The sequence below is a fragment of the Schistocerca nitens genome, chromosome 4 (assembly GCF_023898315.1).
Source record: "Schistocerca nitens isolate TAMUIC-IGC-003100 chromosome 4, iqSchNite1.1, whole genome shotgun sequence".
Classification (NCBI taxonomy): Eukaryota; Metazoa; Arthropoda; class Insecta; order Orthoptera; family Acrididae; genus Schistocerca; species Schistocerca nitens.
Window position 1 is genome coordinate 172,553,758 of NC_064617.1, and position 23,259 is coordinate 172,577,016.

The 23,259-nt window shown below is 41.9% G+C and overlaps 2 protein-coding genes across 3 annotated transcripts in view; one reads left to right on the forward strand and one right to left on the reverse strand.

Moving 5' to 3' along the window:
- LOC126251355 (casein kinase I) overlaps nucleotides 1–503 on the reverse strand; it is a 106,545-nt gene extending 106,042 nt beyond the window's left edge. Inside the window, exon 1 of one of the 2 annotated variants that reach the window (XM_049951728.1) lies at nucleotides 184–493. In XM_049951728.1, the coding sequence (XP_049807685.1) occupies nucleotides 184–306 (123 nt within the window). In that variant the 5' untranslated portion in view covers nucleotides 307–493. Of the gene's footprint in view, nucleotides 1–183 lie in introns of both variants that reach the window. The other variant, XM_049951726.1, reaches the window with a different exon arrangement.
- A 138-nt stretch (nucleotides 504–641) lies between these two features.
- The window catches only part of LOC126251354 (isocitrate dehydrogenase [NAD] subunit beta, mitochondrial), a 66,609-nt gene continuing 43,991 nt past the window's right edge, over nucleotides 642–23,259 (forward strand). The window contains exons 1-3 of the mRNA XM_049951725.1: nucleotides 642–745; nucleotides 907–966; nucleotides 14,691–14,789. Coding sequence (XP_049807682.1) covers nucleotides 665–745; nucleotides 907–966; nucleotides 14,691–14,789 — 240 coding nt within the window. The 5' untranslated portion in view covers nucleotides 642–664. The remainder of the gene's footprint in view (nucleotides 746–906; nucleotides 967–14,690; nucleotides 14,790–23,259) is intronic.

A 23,259-nucleotide genomic window follows, 5' to 3' on the forward strand; every position in this document is an offset into this window, starting at 1 on the left:
TCTGAATCATATGTTGTTCTTTCATCTATAAGTGAAGCTTCTGATGATGGCTGCCAGTAACTTACAGACCTTCGAATGAAGATCTTTACAAATACTAAGTCTGTTCTAGTTTTACTTCACAAACGCACTGACAGAGCTTCAGCTCAATTTGCGTAGTTTCTAGCAGAAAATAACTGTCTTTACCTCGCCATTTGTAATGTTGATGCCCAGATAAATGTCACCAAACGAACCACTACCGATTTTTCGCACTAACCGATATTTTCCACCAACGATGAATTCCTTCGCCGTAGCACATGGGTTTGCCATTTTTATGTTTATTAAGTATTTAAGTAGGGAATTTAGTGAGGCAAAATAACAAAATTAAATCAATAATCACACACACTACCACTGCCACCTACACGCCGACATCTCTCTCCGAGTTACTGACGTAACAAAGCGAAGCAATGCACCATGGTCACTCTCTCCAGAGTCAATTAAATTCTACTTTACAAATACTATTTTGACTACACCGAGAATTAGCTAATGCTCTCATGAACAATTAAAATAAATTCCTGTATCTCCGAGAATAACCGGGCCTGTAATGAAGCTTGATTGGATACTCCGATAAGAGAATATATTGACTAGCTACCTCTCTGAAACAAAACCCTTGCGAATTATTTTGTAAATGTTTCTAAAGAGGGCGCAGAAGCTCTTCTGCTGTAAAATGGCGTTGCTGAGACCGGTTGTGGCGAAGATAATTTCCAAGGTCAGATATCGAATGAGTGAGTTGGTCAAAGATGACCACAGATTTAATATATTCCGTTCTTTGTTCTGCAAATTATGACATACAAGACGACATTGAAATCATGAGATGTTTTATGTACTTGAATGCGAAGTTTAACTTCACAACTAGTTTCGCATTTTCAGGCGCAGCAGGTAGCAGTTCCAGTTAGAAATATTCACGTCACTGGTTCGTGTTCAGCATTAGTAAGTATACATCGTCAGCTCTATTACTGAGTAAAGTTCCCGTTAAGCATGCGTTATGGTAAAGTTGTCTGAAGATTAGTCTCACTAGTATTCTGCATAACATTTTTTCGGTCAGCGTTGCGATATGGATGTTGCTAGTTGTGGAACTGTTAAATCCAGATGACAGGTATATTCGGTCCGCATTGTGTGTGTGTTTTTTGACTCTTTGTGAGACGCCTGACTGCAAAAGTCACTACATTGTTCCTGCTTTAGTTTCTGTAATAGCTGTGTCTTTGACCGTATAGTGTAATCAGATTTGTGTGTTGTCAGGCCAGTGGCACTTAATAGCTTTATGATTTTTTGATAAATTATTCCTTTGCTGTGTAAAGAACAAATTCTGCATATACTTACCTCCTTACTTTTTCTGCCCTTTCAGAAACACTCATTTTATTCTTGAGGGGTTTAATATATTATTATCCTTATTTCTAATATTTATAGTTTTGTCGTTTAAAGTGCAATATTTGTTTTTGTTAGAACAGAGGTATATTCTTGTACTGTAAGAAGTAGAACTGTACTGGTAAAGTCCTACAGTGAATTAGAGAAATCATTAAGACATAGAGCTCTCCCCGATGTCAAGCTTGATTTTGAGAACCATAGTGCTTTACTAACAAACTTTTACTAATTACTCATAGGAATAACAGGTATTTCATGAGATGACAAATACATCTCAGCTTGGTAATGTGGAGACTGCACCCCTACCCCCTCTCCTTTGTTCACTCATGTCAGTTTTCGCTACTGATTGTGATACACACTGTAAACAGATCTTACAAATTGGCAACTATGATGTCACAAAGTAAATCATGTAAACTATAATCAAATTACTATATATTACTCCTATGGGGATAACTGTGGGAATTAGGGGGTTTTGGGTGGCATCAAATAAACAACACTCCTAATAGTAAATACATAGCAAAACGAACACCTGTGCTAAATATACTTGTAGCTGAATCCACAAAAATGTGGTCTCTAAAGTTTCCCTTGATATATATAGCTCATACTCTAACAAAAGTACATGTTGCTCCAAAAACCAATATTGAAAACTTCACTTGATCTCTATGGTTCAACCGTAGCCCATTATTGTGGCCTGGTGAGTCACTAGTCTACCATTGCCACCAGTACATGCATCTGCAGTTGGGTTGCCGTACTCCAGGCGTCCTCTGCAGAAGTCAGCCTGCACAAGGCATTCCCAATGCTAGATGATCATGCTTACAAAAATTGCTGTACCACACCAGCAACCTGCCAAACTCTGTACACTAAGTCTGTTGATAAAGTACCGATATTTTTTCCAAAAAAAAAAAAAATATATATATATATATATATATATATATATATATATATATATATATATATATATATATCTCAGTGAGCTATTTTTCCTGATATACGGAAGCGTCCTATCCCACACGTCTGCTTTGACCCATGACGTCACAAATATGGCGGAAACGACCATAAACGACAATTCCAATATGGCTGATATAAAATCGTTACATACATATCATAAAGACGAAAATACAGCGAAAAAAAACACACACACACGTTTCACAAAAAGCCTAATGACTAACGGGACAAGCGTGGGAAATGGGGGTTTTTGGGTGGGGGCAAACTAAATATAAACAAATTTAGGCACCCACCCCCATACAAAACCACGCAAAACGACGAAAAAAATCGAAATCACAAAACTCACCAAATACCACAAAACACAATATTATCTGGAATTGGACACTTCCCTTGACCTATATAGATCTACAGCAACTCCCGATCCAATAAATTGGGATCGAACACTTCCCTTGACCTATATAGCTCAACAGCAGCTCCTGATCCCATCTCCCAATACAAAAACCAAAATGCACCACCAAACATTACAAACGGACACTTCCCTTGACCTACATAGATCTACAGCAGCTCCCGATCCCATAAATTCGGATCGAGCACTTCCCTTGACCTATGTAGCTCAACAGCAGCTCCCGATCCCATCTCCCATTACAAAAACCAACATACTCCACCAAACATTGAGATTGAACACTTCCCTCCAACTATATAGCTCAACAGCAGCTCCCAATCCCATAAATTAGGATCGACCACTTCCCTTTACCTATGTAACTCAAAAACATCTCCCAATACCAATACCAACCTTCACAGCCACAAATTTCAATGAAACACTTCCCTATACCCCAATACACAACACTTACACCAAAAACAAAAAAATGACAACTTACCACAAGAAAGTTCCAGCCCCACAAACTAGATTGGCCACAACAATCACACGCACACCACACACGCACGCACGCGGGGATCTATAACAAAAATAATATGTAACAAGTACAATCTCGCGCATGCCCAACCTAGACTTCTCGAACCAGGTACCGCGCCGTATGGAACGCCATATGTCGTCTTTGCGACAGCGCCACATATAACCATCCCTGGTCCGAGAGGCTGGAAGTTTAACCAATTTCATTGCTTCACGGCACACACCGCACTTCACCACCTTGGCAATTAGGCCAAAAAGCTGTAAGAACTTAATCAGCTCTAAAGCGGTGGCCCCTCATCATAGCCCTCAACTGAGAACTATTGATCTTGTCTTTCATATCCATTCCTGAACAAAAAACCACAACCGATTAAACTTAATAGCAAAACCACCCGACGTACAGCAATCATCACTACTTTAACCTTCACACAAAACCGTTAACTCACTGGTACAAATTCCGCTTCAAAAATACGCAAGCAGCACTCGACACTGAGCAACAGCAAACTGAGCCCAATACACGAAACAAACGAAAACCCTGAACATACCACCAGAGGGCACAACAAACCACAACACGGCGACATCTACAAACACGCCACACTCAAAAACCAAACTCCGCGCCGTAATGACGTCACACACCACAACACCCTTACGTCACGGATCAAAGCCGATGCGTGAGATCGGACGCTTCTGTCGACCCATTTTTCCCCATGTATCGATATTAAAATGTCAATATCAAGTGCCAATATTTTTATTTTAGATTATTTTTCTTTTCACAATTTTTGGTAAATAAGTTATTTGAATTTGTTCTTGTGAAATTGTAGTAGGATATGATTTTACTTTCACCATGTGAAGGAATCTTACTACCTTTTCAGCTTTCACCATGTCCAGCCTTTGTTTTGACTGTATGAAACAAGTATATGTGACACAAAACTAGTAGTCCGATTGCACTGCGGGGAGAGGGTGGCGGGGGAAAAATCGGTGTGAATGGAATATCAAGTTTTCCAATGTCAGGAGATAACACACCAGTGGCGTTAACGCAATTAATGTGCAGCTTCTTCACGTCGGCTTTTTATCAAAAACAGTTGCTAAAAATAATGCAAGATTGGTCTTTGTGGTGAGTAGAGACGCGTGAGGAGAAGCGCTGATGTAATCGGCAACAGAAACTGCATAGTTTAGCTCCACCACGCAGTTCTGACATTAAAACTGCTAGGTCGCTGGCATTTGCAGGGAGGGAGGGGGGGGGGGGGGGGGACAGGAAGTGTTGCGGACAAATCCGATATGTGACTTAACCAAATGAAGGACCCATCGGACACCTTTTATTGTGCCTCCTACATGCAGTTACCATCGTTAGCAGATTGGTCATCGGAAAGTCTGAACATACATTGTTTCCCTTTCCGTTCTTGCTCTGAAGGGGATAGGAAGGCTGTTAGCTTGTTGATGTACGGAACGTCTAATAATAAATCAATACTTAAATATGCAGCTCTAAAGCTGGCTGTTCATTTGCAATGTGCAGGCAATATTTTTATAGGCCAGTACGTCGGTATTTTTACATATATTATATTGATACTTTTTTTATATATCGAGAGCCAATAATTATATTTTTTAAATGTTGATATGTTGGATTCCTGATGTTTTTAAAAACATCAACAGGGTTAGTGTGCATGCCAGATGGGACAGCACATCACTCTGTGTACACACCAGACTCCAGTGTACTTCTCTAGAGGCATCAACATTTCCTGTCAGCAGCATGCAGAATTTGTAACTGTGGTGCAGAGAGCACAGTATTATAGTGAATCTGCACATCACGTAACAACTCGTGGATTATTTAAGATGCTGCACAACCAGTGGCCAACAGCATTCACTCATGCTCTGGACACATTGCTGGCTGCACCCTGCAGCCCATCTGTCAGTAGCAATCACCAGCAGTTGTTTCAGCATAGCCCAATACTCCAACCAGAAATCAGTCCACTGGGACCAAGGACTCCAACTGGACTCAACATAGACACCAGCTGGGCACCACCAAGGACATCTTCAAGGGCCAGGCCCATCAGCACTCTCACGTATTTTGATGGCTTGGTTGAAGTACTGGCCTCCCTTCAGCTGACAGCACTATACCATTGTCCTACATACCACCCTACATCTGACTGCCATATGCTGCTTACAGTGTTGTCATCTGGCTACACCTATTGGTACCCTCACATCCCAGTGGCCACCATTGATTTGAACATAGGGCTCCTGCTGACTTTTGGCGTTCTGCTGATGTTCCACTGGCCAGTCAGCAACCAACTGAGGGGAGACCAACCCTTCTGGTAATTTTTCAGAACTCCAGCTTTCACCTCTACCACTCATCTCCAGGCCCTCTCACATGCACCACCATGGGGCATCCCTGTCCACAGCTCTGTCTTGACCTATTACAAGATCTGAAAGGCACGGCTCAGACTGAGGCCTTTCATCGCCAATTCTTCTCCATTCTCGATGCGTTTTGGGGTTCAGAAATAGTGAATACTAATGGATCAATGTGCAGCTATGCTGGCATTGCTTATGTTCATGCAGTGTTTACACTGTGAAGTTGTAGTCATCTCTGGTGCTGTTGACCACATCTGTTCATGCAGCAGTGGGTCCTTTCTAATCTATATCGACTCTTTGAGTGATTGTTACCCTCATCGTCCCTTGGTCCCAACTGTTCAGAATTCTCTTTTTGTCCTGAAACAAAGTGGACATTCCTTGGACTTTATCTGGAACCCTGTCATATTGGAATCACGGGTAATGAACTCACTGATAGGCTAGGTAAATTGGCTACTGGCTAGCCACCTCTTGAGATTGGCATATCAGAACTGGACCTACGATTGGTATTAGTCCATCAAGTTCTAAGAACTTGGAATGCAGAATGGCATTCTCTGACTTTGTCAAACTACAAGTGATAAAGCAGACTGAATTTGTGGAGATCCTCCAAGTGGTTAACCAGCACCACATTGGCCATACTTGATAAAGTCATGGTCTACTCTTTCATTGTGGTGCCCATTTGACAGTGGTCCACATTTTGCTGGACTGTCCTAACCTAGCTATCCTGTGACAGACTAAATAATATTCCTGACTTGCTACCCCTCGAGGATGATGATTTAACAGCTTGCCTGGTTTTACGATTTATTTTTGAAGCAGATTGTTCTCTCTCTCTCTCTCTCTCTCTCTCTCTCTCTCTCTCCTCTAAGGGAGGGAACCTCAGTGTTTTCAGCCCCTTGAGCGGTTGGCGGGAGCCTTGTTGCCTCGTCTGCCCCGAATGGGCAGTGGCTGCCTGGGTTTGGTGGTCTGACCCAGCCCTCATTTCCTGTCCTCCTCTCAACCTGTCCACGTCACTAGTCTTTTCTGGGTGTTGCTCGGTGGGGTGCCTCTGGTAAATGGGGGTAGTTTGTTATGTCCCACATTGTGCTTTCTTCCTTTGGGGACCTCCTGCTGCTCCCTGACCTTGCCTGTCTTTCTTCCTTCCCAGCCTTCTCCTTTGTTCCTTTCTCTAGGCTTTGTTGACCTCTGGTAGACCTTGGCGTTTTCTTTCCATTTTTTTAACGCACTAGGCCATTCTTTGTTGTATAGTTTAGACTATTTGCCTGTTTGAGGTGGGAAGGCTGATGACTTCGTAGTTTGGTTTCTTTAATCATTGAGCTGACCAACCAACCTCTGTAACTTGCCTTGTCTGTTGCCACTATCCTGTGTGCCGGCCGCCTGCTACTGACCCAACTGATGTTTCTCACACTTCTGACCAGAAGCCTGCATTTGTGGCCAGACTTCCTTCCAAGAGTGGCTCAATGCACTGGAAAGATAATGAGGCTTCTGTTGGCGTTTCTAGGGCTGTCACATGGCTCTGTCCACTTAGGATGCAACTGTCGCCATGTGCTGTCTGGACAAGGCTGCTACAGCATAGTCTCTGGACATTGTAGTCCTGGCCAAGCCTGTTGCCAGCATCACATCTCTGGCAGCTGCCATTGGTTTACATCACATCTCTGGCAGCTGCCATTGGTTTGAGCCCTGGTCTTCCCATCAGGCACCGGTGCTCTGCCAATTTCCCACTGGCCAACCTGCATCCAGCTGCACCAACGGTGGCACATTCCACATCATGCTTCGTGGTTGCCATTTCTCACATTATCATGCGTGGTCCTGCCCCTGCCTCCATACTAGGACGATGGGATCACAATTCTTTGCGTTCGGAATTGCTACTCTTGTGGCTGGCTCTGTGGCTGCCCTGTTTGTAACTGGCATGGCCTTATGTTCCCACACCAGGATGCCTCACTCTTTTGACAGTGCGGTTCACTCTTCCACCACCAGCATGGCCCCTTACCAAGTCTGCATCCAAATTCTGGATGGATCTGTAGACTTCAGTTTTTGTGCCTACACAATGCACACATTTGCTACTGGCACAGCCCCTTTCGCCTACAGCGTGGGCATTTCTTCTGTCAGCATGGAGTCTTGCCTTAACCGACTCTGTTTTCCAGGCATGGCTTCATATTCCTTTCTGGTGCCTCATCTGTGCAATAGAGTTTCGCTCGTTTTTCATTGCCTATTTATGTCTGTTCTCAATCTGATTCTTCCTTCTATTGCACTTGCACTGATGCTTCGAACGGCATATTTTCTCCAGCATGTTGGTGTCACGGACCCATTCCCATTTGGTGCGTACCATGCACACGTATTGCTCAGGGCCCTGTTTTGCCTACCAGACCTTCTCATTTGTGTCTTTGACTGATCCTTTGGTGTCATGACAACACCAACTGTTGCAATTGTCTCCCAACGGCTGCCAATGGCTCGCCACTGCCCAACCGCCTCTTCCACGCTGGCCAAGCCCATCAGTATGTTAATGGCTCTGCCATATCTTTAATGAGTGGAAGGAGTATTGTGGCTAGGCCAGTCACAAAGCTATTAATGACACCAATACATACATTTGCAGACAAGAGGTAGCCGTACTCCAGACATCATACAACCGAAACCAGCCTGCATCTACATCCATACTCCTCAAGTCACCTGACGGTGTGTGGCGGAGGCTACCTTGAGTACCTCTACCGGTTCTTTCTATTCCAGTCTCGTATTGTTCGTGGAAAGAAAGATTGTCGGTATGCCTCTGTGTGGGCTCTAAGCTCTCTGATTTTATCCTCATGGTCTCTTCGCGAGATATACATAGGAGGGAGCAATATACTGCTTGACTCCTCGGTGAAGGTATGTTCTCGAAACTTCAACAAAAGCCCGTTCCAAGCTACTGAGCGTCTCTCTTGTAGAGTCTTCTACTGGAGTTTATCTATCATCTCGGTAACATTTTGGCGATTAGTGATTGATCCAGTAACGAAGCACGCTGCTCCTCCGTTGGATGTTCTCTCTCTCTTCTATCAACCCTATCTGGTACGGACCCCACACCGGTGAGCAGTATTCAAGCAGTGGGCGAACAAGCGTACTGTAACCTACTTCCTTTGATTTCGGATTGCATTTCCTTAGGATTCTTCCAATGAATCTCAGTCTGGCATCTGCTTTACCGATGATCAACTTTATATGATCATTCCATTTTAAATCACTCCTAATGCGTACTCCCAGATAATTTATGGAATTAACTGCTTCCAGTTGCTGACCTGCTATTTTGTAGCTAAATGATAAGGGATCTATCTTTCTATGTATTCGCAGCACATTACACTTGTCTACATTGAGATTCAATTGCCATTCCCTGCACCATGCGTCAATTCGCTGCAGATCCTCCTGCATTACAGTACAGTTTTCCATTGTTACAACCTCTCGATACACCACAGCATCATCTGCAAAAAGCCTCAGTGAACTTCCGACATCATCCACCAGGTCATATATGTATATTGTGAATAGCAACGGTCCTATGACACTCCCCTGCGGCACACCTGAAATCACTCTTACTTCGGAAGACTTCTCTCCATTGAGAATGGCAAGCTGCGTTCTGTTATCTAGGAACTCCTCAATCCAATCACACAATTGGTCTGATAGTCCATATGCTCTTACTTTGTTCATTAAACGACTTTGGGGAACTGTATCGAACGTCTTGCGGAAGTCAAGAAACACGGCACCTACCTGTGAACCCGTGTCTATGGCCCTCTGAGTCTCGTGGACAAATAGCGCAAGCTGGGTTTCACATGACCGTCTTTTTCGAAACCCATCCTGATTCCTACAGAGTAGATTTCCAGTCTCCAGAAAAGTCATTATACTCGAACATAATACGTGTTCCAAAATTCTACAACTGATCGACGTTAGAGATATAGGTCTATAGTTCTGCACATCTGTTCGACGTCCCTTCTTGAAAACGGGGATGACCTGTGCCCTTTTCCAATCCTTTGGAACGCTACGCTCTTCTAGAGACCTACGGTACACCGCTGCAAGAAGGGGGGCAAGTTCCTTCGCGTACTCTGTGTAAAATCGAACTGGTATCCCATCAGGTCCAGCGGCCTTTCCTCTTTTGAGCAATTTTAATTATTTCTCCATCCCTCTGTCGTCTATTTCGATATCTACCATTTTCTCATCTGTGCGACAATCTAGAGAAGGAACTACAGTGCAGTCTTCCTCTGTGAAACAGTTTTGGAATAATTCATTTAGTATGTCCGGCCTTTAGTCTGTCATCCTCTGTTTCAGTACCATTTTGGTCACAGAGTGTCAGGACATTTTGTTTTGATCCATCTATTGCTTTGGCATAAGACCAAAATTTCTCAGGATTTTCTGCCAAGTCAGTACATAGAATTTACTTTCGAATTCATTGAACGCCTTTCGCATAGCCCTCCTCACACTGCATTTTGCTTCGCATAATTTTTGTTTGTCTGCAAGGCTTTGGCTATATTTGTGTTTGCTGTGAAGTTCCCTTTGCTTCTGCAGCAGTTTTCTAACTCGGTTGTTGTACCACGGTGGCTCTTCCATCTCTTGCGATCTTGCTTGGCACATACTCATCTAACACACATTGTACGATGGTTTTGAACTTTGTCCACTGATCCTCAACACTGTCTGTACTTAAGACAAAACTTTTGTGTTGAGACGTCAGGTAGTCTGAAATCTGCTTTTTGTCACTTTTGCTAAACAGAAAAATCTTCCTACCTTTTTTTAATATTTCTATTTACGGCTGAAATCATAGATGCAGTAACCGCTTTATGATCGCTGATTCCCTGTTCTGCGTTAACTGTTTCAAATAGTTCGGGTCTGTTTGCCACCAGAAGGTGTAATATGTTATCGCCATGAGTCGGTTCTCTGTTTAACTGCTCAAGGTAGTTTTCAGATAACATCCACATGGCAATCCCAATGCTTGCGGAACACACTGTGTGCTGATGAACATTGGTGGACAGCAACAGCAACCCACTGGTCTTTGTACACACCAGATGACACCACCACATCCCTATATATACATGCCAGACAAGAGCAGAAACGTGTTTCTCTGTGTACATGCCAGTCTCCAGTGGGCTTCACTGGAGGCATCAGCAGTGCACACTTTCATAACTGCAGAGCTGGGAGCATGGACTATGTTGCTTCTGCATGTCATGTGACAAAACCTTCTGCTGTATTATTCAAGATGCTGCACAGCCACTAGCTCACAGCAATCACTCACACTTCAGTCTCAATGCTGGCTGCACTTGCAGGTCATCTGTCGGTAGTGTTCACCAGCAGCAATTTCAACACAGCCTAAGATTCCCACCAGACATTGACTCAGTGCAGCCTAAGACTCCAACTGGGCTTCAACCTAAACACCATTTGAACACCACTTAGGACGTCATTTCCTGGCCAAGCCCGTCAGCACCATCACATCCGATGGCCCCCACTGGTGAAAGCACTGGTCTCCCTCCAGCTGCCAGAACTTTGCCAATGTCCCACCAGCCAGCATGCACCTGACTGGATGGACACTGCCTAAAACGTTGTCCCATCAACTCCCTCTTGTCTTGGTCGTCTCCCATTGGCTGCTGGTGCTCTGCCAACGTCCCATAGGCTACCTTTTGCCAGCTATGCCAGACACCAACCCGGACCCCCGACCAAGGGCATGAAGCTGGACAAAAGGCATAAAACTCCAGATACCAACAGATCACAACTCACAGATCTAACTATTACCGAAAACATATCACCAAAATAATTGCAACACACTCCAGGATATCCGCCAATATCAACTAATGATTATAAAGTCTTCAGTTCAGTTGTGTAACTGTTCTGATATATTGTACATACCTAATTTGTTTACTAGGCTATAGATAGGAACTGTGTGGGAGACTTTCTGGAAATCTAGAAACTTGGAGTTAACGTGAGGTCAATTAGTGCAGCTTTATGGATCTCTAAGAAGGTTGGTTTCACATGCTCTAAGCTTGCAGAAACTATTGTTGGTATCTACAGAACATTAGTTTGTACTCCAAAGTCGTCATAAGCAAGCACAAAATATGTATCGTAACCTACACGACAGTGGTCCATACGACTAATTGCTGACAGTTGGCATGTCGTGTGGAACAGAGTGGAATCCAGCAAAATGCATCATGCACTCGCCCTCTTCTAGCTTCTACACCAGTCTATAGAAAGGGAATTCCCTTAATATTTTCAATGTGGACTGTAATGCACTGCACCTGATCATGTTATGTGATCTCTCTTTGGGTGATTTGAGCCCTTTTCAATTAAGCACATACTTTATTTCCATATCTGTCATTTCCGATCCTGTTCAACGGTCGAATGGAGGACTGCATCGTGATATTCTTTTGCAAAGAAATTTCGGAAGACGGAATTTAGTGTTTTGGCCTCTTTTATATCAGATGACGTCAATGAAGATGGAACTGCTTGTAACCCCACTCTATGAAATGAAGAAGGATAGGAAGATTGCATCATACTTCTTAATAACATAGGCGCTGCTCTTTCACATTTATTCATCAAGACCAGGGCCTCGATCCCCAATAAATATGTCCTTCCTGAGTGGGAATATATATAACATACAGGTGCAGGTTATAACACAAGGACAGTGACATGTGGAAGTTTGGGTCTGGCCATGATACGTGCCCAGACAGCCAAAGCTGTTAAGGCAACAGGTCGCTTAAAGCAGGAAATCCAGATTTCATTGCTGTCATTCTAATATACGGCTGAAAGTAGTTCATATTTGCAACTGAAAATAAATTTCCTGTATTTTATTCTTTTGTTTTGAATTATTTTATTACACCAATCCACAGGGTGTTTGACCGTAGATTTGATAGTTCATATCATTTAATAGGTACTTATTTATCAAAAACCCTGCTTAATTAAACTTTCTGGGATGTGCAGATGTTTTTTATGAAACATAGTTATAAAGGCTGTTTATAACGATAGAAAATATCTAAACTACCTTAAACCCAATGAAATAGTTCTTTGTGTTTAACAGGTACTTCAACTTTGAAAAAATCATTTGAAAACAAAATATCCAGGTAAATTACAAGCATTAATAAAGCACAGCCGTGCTTACAATGTCTTTAGCATCCTCAGTGCAAGTCTGTCTTCAAAATCAGCTGAAAAGCAATTGACTTTGCCAGAACATTTGAAAGGAAATTGCTATGGGTTGTAAATGATGCAAAAGTCAAATATCATTAGTTCACAACAGAAAGATTGCACCAAATAACGAGCCATTATCTGTCGTAGAATGGACCAGATTTACAAGACTCCTGGAACGAACTTTACCATTCTATAAAATGCCAAGATGTATATACATTCCCAAAAAAAAATGTTCCTGACATCTAAGACAGAAATTATAAAAAAAAATCAAAAGAAACATTCCAGATGCTCAAACAGTTTCTGCAACTTCTAATATTTGGACCTTTTAGCATAACAATGCTTCCTGAGTTTCATAGCTCATTGATTGTTTCCAGAGTTCCAGCTGGAACATGAGTTCTTACTACGGAGCCCTCTCTAGATCCTAGTTCGCCAGAATTTATCTTTCAGCACCTTACGGCAGTGTATATAGCGAAAGACTTTTCCCCGAAGCTGGTCTTGTTTACGATAACAAATGAAATAGTTCATTACCTCTTAATGCAGAGAAATTGGTGTTCATTTACTGTAAGTTGTATCAAATTCAGTTAAGAGTAATAATTTGTTTATTTATTTATTTTGTTGAAATAAATAATAAATGGTTTTAATTTGAAGATATTGTGGTTTGATTTGTATTTTGAGTACCTTACACGTGAATTAGTCAGTTTTATGAAAGTTTTGTTGGAAATTCAGTGTCTGTCTGATAGTGAACTACTATTGAGTATCATGCCAGATAACAAGATTAGGCTTGATATCCATTTCATCTCTAATATAAGTGCTCATACAGCTGTAGTGGCAAAATACAGCAAGAGAGGCATTGTGCATTTTGTAGGAGGTTACTCATAAGGTTACAAGAGCCCACATTCAATAATAAATCAAGAATCTTACCTTTTTTTTTTTAACGTGTCTCACGTACTGAGCACAGTAGAGAAATTTAGGCTCATACATAAGGACACAGATAGCCGTCCTTCACATGTATCATCTACAATTGGAATGGTGAGACAGGAAAATGATGCTGATATGTTGTATGCACTCTGTCACACACAGTATGGGGGCCTTGCAGAATACATACGCAGATGTAAGTAGGCAGGTGGTGTGTTGTGTCTCATCTCTTTGGGGCTGTCATACTAACAATGCTCATAGTCAGGAATGAGTGAGTGTGTATTCAGCTGGAATTCCAAATCTATTTGTACATTTAGTGTTCCTGGAAAACAGCTGGTCCGAGTAGATGGCCACAAGAAGTACCTGCTGAAACTTTGTTTGATGAGTTGCAATAGATCAAAGATGACATTTCCACAGTTGATTATAGCTTCATCATTGAAGAGGCAAGTTGACAAAAGCTCAGAATGGTGTTGGTGAATGACAGTAGCTGCAGCTGGCAAAACTTTTCTCTTAGCAAGATTTCTGTCTTTGAGAGCCTCCGCAATTGTGCTACGATTGATATAAATTGCAGCAGTTTTTATGTACAGCACCAACTCAAGACATTTAGAGTGTATCATGCTGACCTGATTTTCAGTTTAATGTCTCTTGGAACTACAATTAATGTCTTGTGGAACCTGTTCTTTCGCTTCTGGTAATTAAACTTTGTGAAGCCACCATCTATCATGACTTCAGTGAAAGAAATCTTCTTTCATATTGGTTCTCAAGAGTGGTTCAAATGTTTTGTAATTTGGGTGTTACTAGTTTTGCTATAATGGTATTAGTAACTTCTAATCATATACATTTCCTTGGCAATTTATTAATTCCTTCTGAACTGGTTTGTATTGTCAGATCATTATATTGCTAAATTTTTGTTTACTTTAATTACAGTGTGCTACCAAAATAAGTTTGAGCTAGTGAATAACACTGCTACAAAGTCATATAAAAATGAATGTTACTTTACATATTCTCCTTTTTTATCTTTCATTTTGTCAGAGTAACATGAAGTAACTTTTGTGGAATATTACAGCAACCAGCAGAAGAAGCTGAACCAAGGACAAAATGTACACTCATACCAGGAGACGGTGTTGGTCCAGAACTAATGTATTCTGTTCAAGAAGTCTTCAAGGTAAATCTTTTTTGTTTTCCTTAATTTTCGTACTAAAAATTGTGTATATGAGTTCAAAAAATCTTCGGATAGCTTGCGGAGTTACAAAGCAGCATTACTTTAAAAATGTTGTACATTACTTTAAATTGATCATTGTTCTCATCTGTGATGATAAAATCGTCTGTCTTTAAATTCCCTTATTAGAGAGTAATACATGAAATAACAATCGGTTAAATCAGTTGTTCGCTGAATTCTTTACATTAACATCACTTCCAAAATATTTAGCACCCAGAGACTCACGTTTGTGGAAAGATGAATGTCTTTGAGAGTAAGGCCTGGACTGTATGGTTGTATGATCAAAAATTCTTGCCTAGTGCCTTTCTACATGAGATCTACAAAAAGAACACTGCTGTCATGAGTTTTTGTGTTGAAAAGGCTTTTGTTTGTATTTTCAGGATTATTTTGTGTGTGTGTGTGTGTGTGTGTGTGTGTGTGTGTGTGTGTGTGTGTGTGTGTTTTGGGGGAGGGGAATTGATGCCACTTGAGCGATTGGGGCTTTCTGTATGGGTGTTTTAGGGAACGCATTGTGCTCAGATTTTGCTCTAGCAAAGAAGGTGACACAATTTAGCCAACCTGAGAATGAGAAAGATTTAGGAAAGATATGTGTAACTCATCCGGTGTTATGCATCTGTCCAACAACATTTCACTTGATTCTTGTAATTGATTGATGGACATCTCGGTTGAGTTGAACATTTCACAGCAGTGTCTCACTGCATTTCCTTTGTTCATTATCATATCACCATAAACTTCTTTTAGTTGACTGCAGTCTTCTACAGGTTTCAACTTTTAAGCGTCAAGAAATTGGAAAGACACAGCTTTTGCATTTGGTGAGAGGCGTGAACAATAAAACTAAGAGGGCAAAGAGTGTCAGTAGCAAACAGCCAATAGGCAACTGAGGTGAATGTCCTTTGGGGAGAGGGAAAGGTAGATTATTATTATTATTATTATTATTATTATTATTTTGGGTGGGGGCGGTAAACTTACGAAATGTGTACAGCTAGAAAGCATTTTCTGTGCATAGGCCAACATATCTTGTGTGATATTGTTATCAGTGTGTATAATTTTTCTGTATGTCCACTCTTTATTTTAGGTGTGTATAGCAGATTTCTTAAGCATAACTCAAAGTATAAAATTTTCATTTTGCGGCAGATTGTGTGCGCTGATATGAAACTTTCCTTGCAGATTAAACTATATGCTGGACCAAGACTCAAATTTGAACCCTTTACCTTTCATGGGCAAGTGCTCTAAACTCAGAGTAGTTTTAAAACAACAGAACATAAAAATAACAACATATATGGTGCACAGGCTTTGGACAGTTAGTAGTAACTGTAGCTATTTCCCGAAGTTCATTGTCAATACTGAAATGTTGTAAGCTGTCGAAAAAGAAAAGCATGGCTTACCAACTCAGATCAGTAACTGTCATCAGACTACTGTGATTCAGCAATATCTGTGTCCATTGTGATTCATTTACACGTTATGGTGGGATTACGAGGACAAAACAAAAGGCCATCAACTTGCCTTCATAGATGGACTAGGTCAAAGAGAATGTCACTTGTCCATGTATTGGAGTCCTGAGCACATTTCTGTCTAAGAGTGTTTATCTTAAATGAGAGATTACTCACTATATGGCATAGCAAATTGCATATGATCATATACTTAAGACTCAAACAATTGTTTAAAAAAGTATAAAAATCTATACGAAAAAAAGTAGAACACAAATCACAGGTAAGATTTTTTTTTAAATATCTGCCGTAAAACTTCCTAATAAGTTTTACAGGGGACTAAAATAAAAGTGTGAAAAACCTATGTATGAAAGCAAGCATTATACTGGCAAATTAACTGGCAAAACAAAAATGGAAATACAGTACATCAGGAGTTACAGTACACAAAACATTATATAAACCTACTAGATATTTACAAAATAGAGAAAAGGTGAACCTCTACAGTGAAGAAAACTTCAGTTCATAAAGTCCATAATTTTTGCATGCCTTCTTCTTTACATGGCTGCGGCATACACTGTACCCTCAAAATGGAATAACTCTGTCATTATTTCTTCAGAAATGTTTTGATACGTCACAAATTGTTTAACTTTTCCTAGCTCATTTACTGCATTGTTAAGTCACTGAGGTATGCTGAGGGTCTTCTGTATCATCCTCATCATCAATATCTTCCTCATCCAAGCCCCGAGATGCATCTGGAACTGTCTCCAAGATAGTCATGGCTTCCATAGTGACAAGGTTTTTGCTAATGTTGATGTAATCCACAAATGATGCCTTCTCTTCAAGTTGGCTCCATTCTTTGTCATTAGGTGAAATATCATCAGTATCAATATTTCCATCACAATCAAGGATTTCATTTCCAAATCTGGCTTTTTGGAAACAGTTTCAAATGGTAATGTCCAAAATTCTGGCCATGAGCTGCGATGGAGTAGAGTGCACTGTGCCATATCTGCAAGTAGCTGGATACTACTGCACACATCAGAAAAACGGGAGAGGATCAGTGATGATGTAGGGCGGGAAGACTGCATGCAGAAAGGACTCAAACCCCCGCCAGACTCAAGCAACGGGGCTGACGGAACAGTGGACCAACACAACAAGAGTAAGTTAATGGCAACCTAGGCAACAACGAAGTGCAACAAACCTTTGACACAACAGAGTCAACAGGTCAGGTATGAGCCACAATCTAAATAGAGAGCAAAGAGGAAAAAGGTCTTCTTTCACTTCAATAGTACAATAAGAAAAAAGTGGCAAGTAAAAGTTTTACAGGTAAAATGCTTATTTTCATCTCTTCCTTTTGTCCCAACATGTCGTCATGCTGTAAGAGCATTTTGCGATAATGCAGCTTGAAATTATGTAGTACTCAAAGATCAACTGGCTGTTGCTCACTCATGCAATTTGCTGGTAAGAATTCCAGTTACTTTTCTGAAATAAGAAGGTAGGGGAGGGTGTTCTGCACACCTGTCCATGATGAATAAAATCTTCAGGCTGCTGTACCTGTTTTCATTGATGCTTTGAAGTCAGCTTTCAAACACTTTTGTCGCAATCCATGATATTAAACATATTTTCTGGGAAACTTGACAAAATTTTTAAAACACTGTGGCTTTTTAAATTTCCCAATCTTGAAATGGGAGGAGCTCCTAACTACCACCTATGTTAGTGCATTACAGAACTGTTACACATTGTTTACTTTGTTTTCCTCACCTTTGAATGCCTTTGTGCAGTCAGTCATTACATTGTAAAGCAGACCCATCTTGTCTGCATTGAAAATATTTTTAGGAGTGTGTTGGGATGTCAGTTCTTTCAGACAAGTTTCTTTATACTGACAACTGATGCAGTGTCTAACCTTAAATTTATACAGCCAACCTGATGAAGCATTGAAATTTTCTACGCTCTGTCAGACTGTCAGTTCCATTGCTTTTTTACGAAGCCTTGGGAGAATAATAGGAACATCTTTAGCTCTGTGATGCATGAACCACTATAACAATCAGTACTCCACATCTTTATATTTCCTGTCCTAAAAGGACCCACTTACTAGTAGAAATTCCGAACACACCTGCACTGTCTTCAGTATCGTTTGCCTTTGCTACGATAGAATTTGATGTGTATGTAACAGCTCCTAATTCATCAGAAATATCCACTCGCTTTCTGGTACTATTTTCCTCTGCTACACTCAAAATTCATATTTTTTCAGCAATTGTAATGCTTTTCTTATTTGTTTCACTCATGTTATCAGTTCTCGAGATAATCAGAAATGCAGTAATTACAATACTGTTGCCTATACAGTTGGCCTAAATAAAATAGATGCCTTTAATATGCACATCAGTTCACTCAGTGCAGGTAAGCTAATGAGTTGTGATGTGCTTTGGGGTTACCAAGTTACATGCAACAATTCTTGTCCAATTACACCATAGTCTCAGTTTGGCAGAAATTGTGTAACTTCAGGAAAAGAAATGACTGCTACACCTAGTAGTAACCTTTCCTGTGGCTGTCGCCACCTCTGTAACCGTAAGTTTGATACTTTATACTTTTGTATTTATACATTATATGTATTACATCTTGTTTTTGCGATGACTTTGTTGCTGCAGTTTATTCTGTTATGTATATCTCAATCTATGAAGCAATTTCAAGTCTTTCACATTAAAAATTAAGCATTAGTTGGCTAAAAGTGCTCACAACACTGTGATTTTGTAGTTGGCAACACAACATAGGCCGCTACCAGTACACTCCTCCTACTGTATGTCTCCTACTACACCCATCCCCTCCATGGTTCCGTGTTAATAGGCGGAGCTCACTGATCCACTTCTCCCATAACCCCCTCTGGAACCAGACATCATAACTACACACACTGCAGATATTTCACCAAGACCGGGAAGAAAAAGTATAAGTGAGAAAAATGTGTAAATGAAGTTGTATGTATAAGTTTCAGAGTAAGATTGTAAGGAACAATGTGCTGTAATTTGGTGGATACCTTATCCATTGGCACCAGTTTGCTCTTCTGCTGTGTTTTTTCCCTATTCTGTTAGGGCTGCAACACATTCTCCACTTTGTTGACACCTGTGGAAGTTTTTCTGAGATATGGAGAAGATAATAGGCACATACTGTTGAGGTCTCTCCCTCTCCCTCCCCTATTTTAAGGTTGCACAGTTAAGCTACAATCAATCGTATTGGAAGTGGATGAGTACCAAGGTCATTGATCAGTCGGAGTGGTAGTGGAGGGCAGTGTCAAGCTGAAACATTCTCTGCTTTCCAAACAACATTCACATTTGGGGTGAGTGAATGCAGCTGAGTGTTTGGAGTCAGTAAGTTGGTGTAGACCTTAATGTTCCATTTATTGTTAGTATGGTGTGATTTAGTTCTGTATTGATCTTCATGTAGATACATGGAGCCACACTAGAGAACTATGTTCTGCAGCAGGGTACACCAGGTTGTGAGATGAAATTGGGAGAGTAGAGGTTGAGGAACTTCATGTAGTAATACACATTTTTTGCACAAAGTTGTTCCTGGTTTGAAATTTCTAGCAGTCTTTGTTAGATTTATCATGCAACTTCATGTTCTGTCCAGGGTCATACCATGGTACATTAGTTTCATTGCAGAGAGGAATGGTGTTCTCAGAATGTACTAAAAGTTTGTAGTTATCCAGCATGTGAGCAGTTTTTATTCACTTTGTGTCCAAGCATGGAGTGTCTTGATGCAGGTTCCTCAACTGTAGTATTGTTGTTGAATAAATACGTGCACTAGTTTCACTTCTTTTATACACTCCTGGAAATTGAAATAAGAACACCGTGAATTCATTGTCCCAGGAAGGGGAAACTTTATTGACACTTTCCTGGGGTCAGATACATCACATGATCACACTGACAGAACCACAGGCACATAGACACAGGCAACAGAGCATGCACAATGTCGGCACTAGTACAGTGTATATCCACCTTTCGCAGCAATGCAGGCTGCTATTCTCCCATGGAGACGATCGTAGAGATCCTGGATGTAGTCCTGTGGAACGGCTTGCCATGCCATTTCCACCTGGCGCCTCAGTTGGACCAGCGTTCGTGCTGGACGTGCAGACCGCGTGAGACGACGCTTCATCCAGTCCCAATCATGCTCAATGGGGGACAGATCCGGAGATCTTGCTGGCCAGGGTAGTTGACTTACACCTTCTAGAGCACGTTGGGTGGCACGGGATACATGCGGACGTGCATTGTCCTGTTGGAACAGCAAGTTCCCTTGCCGGTCTAGGAATGGTAGAACGATGGGTTCGATGACGGTTTGGATGTACCGTGCACTAATCAGTGTCCCCTCGACGATCACCAGTGGTGTACGACCAGTGTAGGAGATCGCTCCCCACACCATGATGCCGGGTGTTGGCCCTGTGTGCCTCGGTCGTATGCAGTCCTGATTGTGGCGCTCACCTGCACGGCGCCAAACACGCATACGACCATCATTGGCACCAAGGCAGAAGCGACTCTCATCGCTGAAGACGACACGTCTCCATTCGTCCCTCCATTCACGCCTGTCGCGACACCACTGGAGGCGGGCTGCACGATGTTGGGGCGTGAGCGGACGACGGCCTAACGGTGTGCGGGACCGTAGCCCAGCTTCATGGAGACGGTTGCGAATGGTCCTCGCCGATACCCCAGGAGCAACAGTGTCCCTAATTTGCTGGGAAGTGGCGGTGTGGTCCCCTACGGCACTGCGTAGGATCCTACGGTCTTGGCGTGCATCCGTGCGTCGCTGCGGTCCGGTCCCAGGTCGACGGGCACGTGCACCTTCCGCCGACCACTGGCGACAACATCGATGTACTGTGGAGACCTCACGCCCCACGTGTTGAGCAATTCGGCGGTACGTCCACCCGGCCTCCCGCATGCCCACTATACGCCCTCGCTCAAAGTCCGTCAACTGCACATACGGTTCACGTCCACGCTGTCGCGGCATGCTACCAGTGTTAAAGACTGCGATGGAGCTCCGTATGCCACGGCAAACTGGCTGACACTGACGGCGGCGGTGCACAAATGCTGCGCAGCTAGCGCCATTCGACGGCCAACACCGCGGTTCCTGGTGTGTCCGCTGTGCCGTGCGTGTGATCATTGCTTGTACAGCCCTCTCGCAGTGTCCGGAGCAAGTATGGTGGGTCTGACACACCGGTGTCAATGTGTTCTTTTTTCCATTTCCAGGAGTGTATTTATATATATATAAAGAGAGCCACCACTGATGCCATTATCTAGTGATATACAGGGTGGTCCATTGATCGTGACCGGGCCTAATATCTCACGAAATAAGCATCAAACGAAGAAACGACAAAGAACGAAACTTGTCTATCTTGAAGGGGGAAACCAGATGGCACTATGGTTCACCCGCTGGATGGCGCTGCCATAGGTCAAACGGATATCAACTGCGTTTTTTTTTTAAGATAGGAACCCCTATTTTTTATTACATATTCATGTAGTACGTAAAGAAATACAAATCTTTTAGTTGGACCACTTTCTTCGCTTTGTGAAGATAGTGCTGTAATAGTCACAACTGTAGAAGTACATGGTGCCACGTAACATTCCACTAGTGCAGACGGTATTTGCTTCATGATACGTTACCTGTGTTAAAATGGACTGTTTACCAATTGCGGAAAAGGTCGATATTTTGTTGATGTATGGCTGTTGTGATCAAAATGCCCAATGGGCATGTGCTATGTATGTTGTTTGGTATCCTGGATGACATCATCCAAGTGCCCGGACTGTTCGCTGGATAGTTAAGTTATTTAAGGAAACAGGAAGTGTTCAGCCACATGTGAAATGTCAACCACGACCTGCAACAAATGATGATGCCCAAGCAGGTGTTTTAGCTGCTGTCGCGACTAATTCACACATCAGTAGCAGACAAATTGCGCAAGAATCGGTAATCTCAAAAACACGTTGGTGTTGAAAATGCTACATCAACATCGATTGCACCCATACCTTATTTCTATGCACCAAGAATTGCATGATGATTACTTTGAACGTCGTGCACAGTTCTGCCACCGGGCACAAGAGAAATTATGAGACAATGACAGATTTTTTGCACACATTCTATTTAGCGATGAAGCGTCATCCACCAACAGCAGTAATGTAAACCAGCATAATATACATTATTGGGCAATGGAAAATCCACGGTGGCTGCGACAAGTGGAACATCGGCGACTTTGGCGGGTTAATGTATGGTGCACCATTATGGGAGGAAGGATAATTGGCCCCCATTTTATCGATGGCAATCTAAATGGTGCAATGTATGCTGATTTCCTACGTAATGTTCTACCGATGTTACTACAACATGTTTCACTGCATGACAGAATGACGATGTACTTCCAACATGATGGATGTCAGACACGTAGCTCGCGTGCGGTTGAAGCGGTATTGAAGAGCATATTTCATGACAGGTGGATTGGTTGTCGAAGCACCATACCATGGCCCGCACGTTCACCGGATATGATGTCCCCGGATTTCTTTCTGTGGGGAAAGTTAAAGGATATTTGCTATCGTGATCCACCAACAATGCCTGATAACATGTGTTGGTGCATTACAGAAGGCGAACTACTTGCTGTTGAGAGGAATGTCATTACACATATTGCCAAACACATTGAGGTTGACGGACATCATTTTGAGCATTTATTGCATTTATGTGGTGTTTATAGGTAATCACGCAGTAACAGCATGCATTCTCAGAAATAAGTTCACAAAGGTACATGTATCACATTGGAACAACCAAAATAAAATGTTCAAACGTATCTACATTCTGCATTTTAATTTAAAAAACCTACCTGTCACCAACTGTTCGTCTAAAATTGTGAGCCATATATTTGTGACTATTACAGCGCCATCTATCACAAAGTGAAAAAAGTGGTCCAACTAAAACATTCATATTTCTTTACGTACTACACGAATATGTAATAAAAAATGGGGGTTTAA